The sequence below is a fragment of the Pelobates fuscus genome, chromosome 6 (genome assembly GCF_036172605.1).
Source record: "Pelobates fuscus isolate aPelFus1 chromosome 6, aPelFus1.pri, whole genome shotgun sequence".
Taxonomy (NCBI): domain Eukaryota; kingdom Metazoa; phylum Chordata; class Amphibia; order Anura; family Pelobatidae; genus Pelobates; species Pelobates fuscus.
The window spans coordinates 90,180,482-90,192,596 of NC_086322.1; the positions used below are offsets into that span (position 1 = coordinate 90,180,482).

Below are 12,115 nucleotides of genomic sequence, written 5' to 3' on the forward strand. Positions count from 1 at the left end.
TTGTTGGATTTAAAGCTGAAAATATGAAGGAAACAAAAATATCTCATTCCCTAATGTCCCGATTTTAATAATTTTAGAACCAATGATAGCAAACATTTTTCTGAACTAATATGAGTCACAGTTTCAAGGAGATTAACGCAATCATCCAGTCTTGCAATTTATGGAATCTCTAACTCTCTGCTTATCATCTTCAGATTGCATGAACTCAAAAAAAGCTTATTATGTGCATATTACATTTCCTTACCAATTACTAATGGCCAGATCCACAGTTATGAAGGACAGATTTATGTGCTTTTAAAATTATTTTTTTTTAAAGTGTAAATTAAGAAGGTGCCTTAGCAGCACACTCATAGCTTTTACACTAAGATTGACATTAGGTTGGAGTTAAACATTTACTGAAAAATATAAAGAGGAACAAACCAACACAATCTTCTGTGACATTTGCATTTTGCAGGTTCCCCCGTTGCCTGTCAGCGGCATGTACAACTGCATTTCCACTCTTTGTTCTTCGGAGAACGCTGAAAGCTCGGTTCAGTTTTTTAAAAGATAGACTCCTGACTGTAGAGCGCTCAAAGTTACGATCTGCAAAGTCAAAAACAATTGCAATTTAATCATAACCGGGTTCACACAATCTGCTTTTCATATTGACAAAGCTGTTACCAGTTATGGAACATTTCACAAGTCTAAACAATAAATAAAAAAATGTCACTTCTTAAAAGAAAAAGATCTTCTCAATAGCACTTTTTAATAGCATTTTTTTTTAAGACCTCACAATTTTAATTTATAAATCGCACCAATTTGTTTCAGAATATTTACATAAATGTGTTTATTGTTTATCTGTAATCAGGAGGAGGAAATTGAATGACTAAAAAATGTAGAGTTTAGAAAGTTGCAAGTGAGTGAAGATACCAGAGGATTTAAACAAAACAAGGGAAAACTGAGGTGTTTACGTGTTTGCAATATTCCTTTAACCCCTTAAGGACACACGACATGTGTGACATGTCATGATTCCCTTTTATTCCAGAAGTTTGGTCCTTAAGGGGTTAAATGATCACTTTAGGGTCAGAAACATGTATTCCTGACCCTATAGTGTTAAAACCACCATCTAGCCCCCCTGGGCCCCTCATGCCTCCAAAAATATAGCAAAATCTTACTATACTCAAGCCTGAAGCTGTAACTCTGCATGCTGTTTATCTCAGGAAAAACAAGCAGCCTGCTGACATCATCAGAAGTGGTAGTCTGATCCAATCACAATGCTTCCCAATAGGATTGGCTGAGACTGACAAAGAGGCAGATCAGGGGCAGAGCCAGCATGATTCAAACACCGCCCTGGCCAATCAGCATCTCCTCATAGTGATGAATTGAATCAATGAATCTCTATGAGGAAAGTTCAGTGTCTGCATGCAGTGGGAGGAGATACTGAATGTTTGGATGCATTTTAGGCAGCCATGACCCAGGAAGGATCTCTAACAGCTATCTGAGGAGTGGCCAGTGAAGTTATCACCAGGCTGTAATGTAAACACTGCATTTTCTCTGAAAAGACGGTGTTTACAGCAAAAAGCCTGAAGGTAATGATTCTATTCACCAGAACAAATTCAATAAGCTGTGGTTGTTCTGGTGACTATAGTGTCCCTTTAAGGTGCTGCTTGCATGTTGTAATACAATGAAAAAACTATGTTACAATTACAACTAGGTTACAATTTGCAAATGTTCTTAATCACCTGCCACTGACAAATTTGCATCAGTGCATACTGTATTATTATTATTTTTTTTTCTTATTAGATCAATATTTACCCATCATTTCAACATACTGCTGAATGATATTGGTTTGCACAATTTAAAAACCACAATGATTTTAGGGGTTTTATATTTTACATTGCCTTACTTCTGTTCCTATTAATTCTGCAATGTTCTTCAGATCCATTCCCCAAATGGCTGTCTCCTGTAGAGGAACTAAAGGCAGGGTTGTCTTGACCTGTTTCATCATTTGCTAAGGCTACAGCTGCTGACAGTTCTGGGGAGACAGCTGCTACTGTTAAATCCAGCGAGGAACTGCAGTCTGGGGAACCGTCCTGTGAGCGTCGCTTGCGTTCCTTGGTTAACCCATAATGTGAGGCTCCTTTACACCTGGAAGAAAGCAAACATGCTGCCCATTAATTAGGATTTCTGTAAAATTAAACTAGAACACTGAAACTCTGCTTACGTGAACGTAACAATTATTGTCTCTCTCAGTATCACACAAAATCAGAGCCTTTCTATCTCAATATAAATCTTGGATTCGATTCTTGTGAATTATACCAACTGCAGAAACAGGCTCCGAGAACCAGTGGCCTTGCCATCAGTTGGCGGTGACACCTCCAAAAATGTCCGAATTAAGCTACTATTCAAGCAACAGAGGCAGTTTTTTGTGATAGCTGTTGGCTTGCCAGTTCCCACATTCACCATCTTCAATTTGCATCAAAGCCACACATATGTAGGAATATACATATGAACTCAATGAACTTACTAGAGAGACTTGAAACAAGGTGTACACGCTGCATGTGTGGGTCATGCAGGTATTAATATAAGAGATGGGCCTGGTGGAGACAGTTTATATCTGCACCACGATTTACCATATACTTTCTTTATGATGAAAAATGTACAAGAAGACTGCACATGTTATTACAAGGTTTGGGGAACCCTTAATATAGGAATCTTTCATTACCTACTGTGTGCAGAGATACACACCTTCTTACTATTGCCAGCAATAAATGTTAAACTATCCTCAACCAAGCCAATACTATGCAACTGCTATTGGTCCATAGGACAAACATATAGGCCCACTGCACTGCTAACCAATAAACCAGCTCTGATGGAAGCTTCCAAAATGGAATGTTCAGAGCACAAAGAGAACACGCAAAGAAATACTAGTCATTCTAACAGATCTTTAATAATAAACAGAGGCCTTAGCTGCCAAATGATTGATTATATAAATTTTAAAGGAGCTTGTTACAGCGAACACATGTTCTACAGTTGCAGATTATCAAAGCCACAACTATCACCCTTGAAATGAACGTATTTATTTCACATCACAGATTTATGGCAGGGTTCAACCTACCATCGAGAGGCTGTCTTAGAAGGTATCACAGCTGCTGCTGAGCAGACTGGATCTTCATAATGCTTAGCATAAGATTCTATGACTATTTTAGGTTCTAGAAACATATTCAACACAAATGGAAGATGTTATGCAGATAGAGCTATATGCTAAATCACATAGCCAGGCTTACTTTAAGGCTAAATCGCACACATTAGGACAGTCACTTAATCTGATCTGTTATAAAGACGTTTCATTTTGCTTCTCTTGGCCCCTCTTGTTTGTCAATAGTTCACAACTTCCAAGTGTTCATATCAAGTCCTTCTTTTGGGTCCAAGTCCATATTTTGCCATTTGGATTGTTAATGTTCCTGAGTATATAACAGACTGCGTAGTAAAAATACTAACAATATAAACTAAGTAATATAAACTACAATTACATGTCCATTGTACAGCGTTGTGGTATTTATTTGTTGGCGCTATATAAATAATAATAATGCATTTAGAAGTCGCAAGGTGAATTGTTACTGTAGGACTTTCCTAAGAGATTTGACTTGACATGGCAGGTGAGCTTACACTTTAATGGCCCTTGGGGTTACAATACAAACTTACTGTTATTTACATGTGTATAGGGATTTGGGACAGGTTGCTGGTAACCTTCTTTTGTTTTGGTTCTATATATTGGGTACTGTTGCTATTGCTGCTGCCCAGGAGAAGTGGGAGTTTGAGCGCAGGGTTTATTTTTGTATACTTGTATTTGCTTTTTTTTTTGTTTAATTACACAGCCATGTTATAGTGCTGCCGCGCCCACCCCATATGTTCTGTATCAAGGGTTAATAAGTGTGTATGAGTTTAGGAAAATATACATACCTGTCTCATTAGATATTTGGGCTTTTAGTTGAAAAAAAAAGAGGTTTCCCTTAAAGGACCACTATAGGCACCCAAACCACTTCAGCTCAATAAAGTGGTCTGGGTGCCAGGTCCATCTAGGGTTAACCCTGCAGCTGTAAACATAGTCTCATAGTGAGAAGACACTTGCGTCCATTGGAAAGCATTGAGAAATGCTTTCCTATGGACTGATTGAATGCGCGCGCGGCTCTTGTTTTCCTGGCACTATAGTGGTTCTTTAACCCCTTAAGGCCACATGACATGTGTGACATGTCATGGTTCCCTTTTATTCCAGAATTTTGGTCCTTAAGGGGTTAATGTGGCAATTTAGCTTACTGTTTAAAGGCCACTGGTGTTCTACTAAAAACATCCAGCTATTTAAATTGTTCATAGAGATTTGGGATGGTGCTCAGGTAACGGTTTTTGGTGTTTACAAACCAGTCTGTGTAAATAAGATCCATTGCTGTTTCTTTTAAAGTTATATTTTATTTGTATAAAGCTAGGTAACAAAAATATTGTGGAGAGAGCAAATATGATAAACACTTCCCAGAGTGCAAATACAACATTTATGGTTATGCATCACCTTCATATCTCAAGCTTGAAAAATCCTTCTTGGGAATAGAAACTCAAGAATTTATGGTTCCATAACTATCCCAGAGTTCCCAGCTTGAGATGCAAAGGAGCACAGACAAGCAGTGTATCAGACTGCATTCAGCATTTCTGCAGATACCCGTAGGAAAATGTTTTCGTTTTAACAGCCCCCCACCCCACACCCCCTCCCTTGTTTCCCCACTCACACACCTGAAATGAAAATGTCCCTATTTTGTCCATTTGAAATAACCACAAATCATTCTTTGTACCTAGATTTCCTTAATGATAACAGCAAACATTATATCAAAACATTTTCTGTCTCTCCGTAAAAGTAAATAAAATAAAATCAGCTTTAACATCTGCTAAACATGACTTAAATAACGAGTACACGTTTTAACAGGGCCCACTTCTCCTCATTTAAACTTGTGATCTCACCAGAGAATTAAATGCAAAGGAGATTAAAATATTTCCAGTCTCTGTATTTTATTTTAAATTATCCATACACTTGTATTCTTTCAAATGTGTTGGACATTTAAATATTACACGCATGATCTACAATTGCACTTATGATTGCATAAATTACATTTGTAGGGTCTCCATGAATAACGAAAACTGAAATTTAATTAAAGTGTGATACATACAATCAGTGTGCCAGATTTTGATTGCCTTCAGGATTAGGGGTATTTAGAGTCAACAAGTTTATGGGTAGTGCAAACTGATGTGAAATGCAACTCCCATTGTCCACAGCCAGGTGATGTCCAATAATTGTTAGCTAATGTTACCAGTATCTATAAGATTTAGAGGTACATAAACCTATATATATAGTTAATGCGATGTTAAACACAAATACACACACACACACACACAACAGGCAAGCTATAAGACTTGCTTTTACCATAGAAATCTCACTTTTACCGTGCTCTCACTCTCACTACTGCAAGCAGGGACGTGTCTTCCGCGAGGCAAACAACGCATCTGCCTTGGGCGGCACTTTGCAGGGGGCGGGGCAAAAAAAGCTGATCCAAAACGCCCAGGCAGATCCCTTGCTTGCCTCGTGTCCTGGGGGACTCAAGAGCTGGCCAGTTGGCCACTTTTGAGCCTCCCCTCCGAGGCTGGCGGCGGGCAGCGAGGGAGCGTACTCACCTGAGCTCTTACTGCTCAGCTCCCTCCGTGCTGCTTAATGAAGCGTCACTCCGGCTCCCAGCATCACTAAGCGGCGCGCGAGGGAGCTGAGCAGGAAGATTAAAGTTCCCTCGCCGCCTACTCTGCCTGTCCGCCTCCTGCCTGCCCGCCCAGCAGCCCTACTGGACAGGTAAGTAATCCACTCCAGCTCTCCCAGGGAAGCTGGGTGGATTTAAAATAAAATGTAAAACATAATCATTTGTGAGTGTTGGGAGGAATGTGTCTATGTAAGTGTATGTGTGTGTGTGTCAGTCAGTCAGTGCGTGCCGTGCGTCTGTCAGTGAGAGCGTGCATCCAAGTAATTGTGTGTGTGTATGTCATTGTTTGTCAGTGTATATGAGAGTGTGCGTCTGTCAGTGAGTGAGCGTCTGTCAGTCAAAGTGAGGCCTTGACAAGAAGGGGTGGGGAAAATTTTATTTGGGGGGGGGGGGGGTAACCGAGTACCGTCCTGCCTAGGGTAGCACAAATCCTAAATACACCACTGACTGCAAGGGATTCTGGGTAGGCATATGCAAATTAGCTCAACAAAGAACCACATTTTTAAAGTGGAATTATTTGTTTTCTTCTCATATATATTTATGAGATTACAGTGCAGGATACTCCTCTGTACCCCATGATGGAGGTCATTAAATATATTTAAGATATTGAGGTAATTACACGCTTTTCTGAAGTTGCCATTTTTAACTGACATTTTCAAAAACAAACATTTTGAAGCCATTTGTATTAGCCACTGTAGAAGGAAAAACCAAAAAACGAAATCCATCCATAACCCCCCCCCCACCCCCATTAGACATCCCTCACTACCACCCAAACACCACAACATGTTTTGCATCCAAATCTTCCAAAACCTATGCATTGCTGATAGAAACTTGCTTCCATTATTACACCTGCCAAAGTTTGCAGGTCTGATTGGTTTCTTTTTTAAAACATTTTTTTTGCTATTTTGTAAAAATAGAACATACAAATTATTTTAATGGATCAACTGAAAGACTGAAAGACTGAAGTGATACCGGAGAAACTGACGGAAGCCAAGCACAGAGAAGTGGACACAGGTTTCTTCAGGAAGGAAGAGATTCTTTATTCGATTCACCGACCGGGGCTCAGAGGGACTAATGTCACCAAAATACAGCAAGATCTGAGCCCAGAACTGACTGTGTAAATGCATGATATAGACATATAGCTCCTCCTATAGTTAACTCTACCCACATATACTCTTTACACAATCAGCTGAACAAAGCCTAACTTCCCTTACCTGTTAGACCACATGGCTCACCCAGAACAATGGAGGAGGGGAAGTGTTTTCAGTTTCTGCATTCCTGCATTTGCTCAATACAGTGTTGATTGTATCTTAGCTACGTGTAACTGACTAACTGATACACCAACATTTACACATATGCCACATGGCAATCTTGTCCTAGTAAATTTATTTTTACTGAGATTCCACCACAGAAGCAGGATGCTATGTTGGTTTAAATATCTTTGGGAATTTATAGAAATGTAAAAAAAAAGTATGGCAGGTACCATCTATATACTGTAAAGGAATTTCAGATTTTCTCACCCTTAAAATAAAGGCATTGGGACTGAAATATGACATTTGTAATTGGATAGAAGAGCTAATAATACGAACTTTACCTCAAGGAAGGAATCTACAGAATTCTTTTATGGTTAAACCCTCAAGCACTGCGGATGACTTTATCGACTGGTTGTGAGAACCGTTGTATTAAAAGACATGGAGTAGAAAGCTCTGTTATAGTTAAAAAGTAGGGCACCTCAGGGTCTGCAATGACCCTCCGGCGTTCTAATGCATTACAAAAGCTCCTGTACTGAAAGGCTAAAACAGAGCATTGATAAGCTATGGCAGAGAGTACTTGGAGGCCTACTTATATCATTCTTATGCTTGCAGCACTGTCTGCATAAAGACAATCTCCTGGCAAGTACATCAAAGATTTGGATTGTGTCAAAAAAGGAACTGACTTCCTGAGTTCTGCATTTGCCAAGTTATTTCACATTCCATTTCTCGCATATTAAATTTATTTTGACAGCCTTTATTTCCAGCTTATGCAACTGGGTATCTATGAGTGAGGATTCATTTCTCCCGATACATTTCTCTGACAACTGAACTTATTTTCTTGCTCTGTCAATGCCCTTTTTTCTCGGGGCATCAGCAAAGTTTGGTAATGACGGTTTATATGGATATAGGGCGGTTGCTGGCCTGTCTTTATAGGAATATTTTCTTGTGAGGAATAATACCCAGCTGTACATTTTGCTGAGAAGCACTTCTGTGGTCTTTAAAGGCAGGATTTGTGTCTACCACTCATCTCTATTTTCCCACTTCCTTTGCTTGAATAAGGGTGAAAATTTGGTCAATATTAAGATTTCCTTCACAAACTTTTTTTGCACCGCAACACTGGGATTTATTTGATGGACAGCGGGTTGCTGTGGGCCAACAACAGATGCCAAATTTAGGCAAACTAGCAGAATTGGAATATTTTTTTTTTTTTAAACCCAGCTGTTTTAGCCTAAAGTTTGGCAGTTTGATGCCACCTCACTGCTTAGTGAGTAAAAACCATAGCCAGACTAAGGTTTTGAGATGCCATTAGAAAATAAGCATTAAAATACTTAGACTCTAGAGATAAGAGCTGCAGTCTGAAATATGAGACAAGTGCCGTCTAGACGGCTTGCTTCCAATGCATGTTATTTGACATAGAAAGGAGCTGCAGTCTGCAAAATGAAATCTTGTAGCCAGTGTACTTGCGTGCTTCCCACGTAAGTCCTATGATATGGATTGGGCTACTGTCGAAACAAGGAAAAGTCTTCTCTGCAGTTTGCTTGTTTCCAGCACATGTCCAGAAGTAAATACAGGAGGTGCGGAACATTGTCTTTTGTCCAGTCTGACCATTTCCAGTTTACAACTAGGCAACTGTAACACCTCTGTGTGAGAATAAGATAAAAAAAAACATTAAAATGGAAAATTAATGGGGGGCGGAGCCTGACCAGCATCCTGATCACACGCATGGCTGCAGAGCTCCTGCAGCTAAATCACGAAAACTGCCCTAAAACTAGGCAAAAACGACTCTCACCAGCACCAGAATACCCTGCCTGAGCTCGGTGTGCCCCACTGTACACAAAGATACCTGTCTTGTGAAAATCGGTGCACATAATCCACGGATGCAGGAACACGGCCTACTGACGCGGGAACAGGGGAGAGGCGGCCGATCTCCCCGTCCTCTCGTCGACAGCACCGGTGGAATGATGCTCTCCCCCCCCCCCGGATCGGTGGGGGTTATCCCGATCCAAGCCTGGTCGCCCAGGAAACAAGCAATGAACGCGCACAGCAAGCCTGCAACGCCAACACCCAAGGCAACATGGGACTGCTCGGGCCCAAACAAAATGGCGACACAGTCGCGGCAAGCCACAAGCCACGCACCAATCAAACCTCCTAGGAACACAGGAGTTTTATAAGCGGATTTACTCTACACTCTGGACACAGCTTCATGCCCAGAGGAGACTCTTTCAGGTGGCAATTAAAATGGTGGCGGCCTGGATTCGCCCGGCACTCAGGCGCCGTCTGGGCGGATGTCCCCCCCATACCTCCAAGGAGCCTCCCCGCCGGGGACCGGCACGGCGAGAATCAATAACAGGTACCATGGGCACCAGCATTTACGCCCCTCTGCCACAAGCGAGGTCACACCAACATGCCCAACCTGCCAGCACCTCAGCAGCCCCAGCCACCCCCTCACACAAGGCGCTGCTTCACCCTTGCCAGCCCACACTACCAGCCGATACGCTGATCGGGAGACGGAGAGACGGGCTGCCGGTGTGCGATGCGGGTGGAAAGCCCCTCCGCAGCCCATCGCGGTGATTACTCTGCAAGACCCACAGCAGGGAGACCGCCGCAGCCTGAAGGAAGGCATAGGTTGAAGGGACTTTACACCGACCGGGACACGCAACTGAGACTACTCGGTTTGATGGGCGACATACCACCCAAGATCCCAAACCACAATGAAAATACCACAACTCTGAATAAGTCTCTGTTGTTTAGCCTAGCCTGTACCAGTTACTTTACCTATCACGCAGATAGTAAGCCAGTCCCTACTTAAGGCATACCTCTTAAAGCTACTGTCTCACCGTGGCAACCAGCGATGTATTTTGAGCGTTTATATTGTTGTTCTCCTCTTATAATGTTATAACCCTATAACTTTAATGCTATAAGCCTGTTATTTAACTTTACTGAACACAACTTTTTTATTAAGCGATGAAAACATAATACTCATACTATACATATATTGGACGTATACGCTAAAGTTAGCATGACAACCATTTAGTCCAAGCTTAACTTGACTAGAGCTATGTATGACCATCTCGCTGATAAACTTAGGTTATACTTAAGCGTACAGCTTTGCTGGTATAATTGATTCACTTAACCCAATCGAGAACCTACACTACTGAAATATTGCTATATATAAAAAAAAAGTGCCTGACTAGCAAATGCCATGACTTGTATTATCAATGTTTACTAACTGTCCCTGATGTCGCTGTTGTGGCGCACCAAGGCTACTTGTTAACTTTGTGCACAAATAAAATAAAGAATTAAAAAAAAAAATACTTAGACTCTACATAGTAAAAGGATGATTTTTATTTTTTCCAACATTCTAAATTAAATAACATGTTTATCTATATATTAAAGGACCACTATAGTCACCCAGACCACTTCAGCTCAATGAAGTGGTCTGGGTGCCAGGCCCCCCAGGTTTTAACCCTGCAGCTGTAAAAATAGCAGTTTCAGAGAAACTGTTATGTTTACATTGCAGGGTTAATCCAGCCTCTAGTGGCGGTCTTCCTGACAGCCGCTAGAGGCGCTTCCGCGACGCTCAATGCAAACATCGCATTGAGCATGCAGAACGTCCATAGGAAAGCACTGAGTTATGCTTTCCTATGGGCGGTTTAAACGCGCGCGTGGCTCTGGCCGCGCATGCGCATTCAGCTCCACTTGGGAGCTGACGTCGGAGGACGAGGAGAGGTCACCAGCCCTGAGGGAGCCCGGTGCTGGATTAACGTAAGTGGCTGAAGGTGTTTTAACCCCTTCAGCCCAGTGGGAAGGGGGCTCAGAGGGTGGGGGTACCTAAGGACTACATAGTGCCAGGAAAACAAGTTTGTTTTCCTGCCACTATAGTGGTCCTTTAATCAGAGTGTAATAAGACTGTGACAGCTAACCTTGATTACCTCAGCTTTTGTGGACTAAGACCATGTGACACTTCAGGAATTGTACTCCATAGCAGCCGTGGTGTCACAGCCATCATGGTCTGAGGGTCACCTTCCATACTTTATGTGAATGCATACAGGAAGACTTTATAGGAATTGCTGCTCACTGGCAGGAGGCATCTTTGAAAAGCTTTGGTCTTCATTGGTAAAGGATTAATATGACAGCAATACCGATACTCCAAGACCTACAGATTATTAACAACTTAAAGTTTACTATAATAAAAAAAATGTAAAAAAAAACTACTTCAAACTTTATATATCCTTCACCATTAAAGCTACAACACTGCATAAAGCGGTCTCACCAAAAAAATTATGGATAGATTTTTTTTTGGAATGGACATTAACGTTTAAAATAGTGCGTGGATCCAGGAGTTTTGATATTGCTGTTGCGTTACACCATGGCAGGTGCTCAATTGGAGTATACGGAGCACAGACCCTTAAAAGTGGATAACCAAACCCTGCAACTTCCCTTAGATGTAGCAAATGCCTTTAACAATTATTTTGTCGCATGCTCTACTGCCCTGATTGCCAAGCTAATAAAAGACACGCATCCTGAAACTACAAATGTGGATCAGGTCCCACTAAATTTGCAAAGTCCCAATATAGACAAGTTCATTTTTAGACCTCTACCTGTTAGTGTCATTGAAAAACATCTTAATAATCTAAAAATGAAAAACCAGTCCGGACCTGATCAAATCCCAGCAATGCTGTTGAAGCTCAGTGCGTCGGCAATTGCTAAACCCGTCGCAACTCTAATTAACGAATCCTTGGTGTCTGGATACATACCCAAACTTTGGAAGACTGCGAGAGTAGTGCCTATCCATAAAAGTGGTGACACTACTTTGGTTTCTAACTATCGCCTTATATCATTGCTCCCGGTATTGTCAAAAATCTTAGGAAAATGTGTCCATACGCAACTATGTGAGTATTACCAACAATCAAACTATCTGACCCCTGATCAATCGGGTTTTTGCCAGAATCACTCCACTACAACTGCCCTCTTAAAAGTTTGCAATGACATCCAAACTGGCATGGAACAAGGAGACCTAACTGGAGCTATTTTCCTTGATTTTGCAAAGGCCTTTGACACAGTAGACCACGACATTCTACTGCACAAACT

General features: G+C 41.3%; 1 protein-coding gene across 4 annotated transcripts in view; it reads right to left on the minus strand.

The window, feature by feature from the left end:
* LNX1 (ligand of numb-protein X 1) overlaps window positions 1-12,115 on the minus strand; it is a 187,944-nt gene that overhangs the window by 113,969 nt on the left and 61,860 nt on the right. For all 4 annotated transcript variants that reach the window (XM_063458009.1, XM_063458007.1, XM_063458010.1 and 1 more), the window contains 2 exons: window positions 1,886-2,127; window positions 421-582 (listed from right to left, as the gene is read on the minus strand). In XM_063458009.1, coding sequence (XP_063314079.1) covers window positions 421-582; window positions 1,886-2,127 — 404 coding nt within the window. The remainder of the gene's footprint in view (window positions 1-420; window positions 583-1,885; window positions 2,128-12,115) is intronic.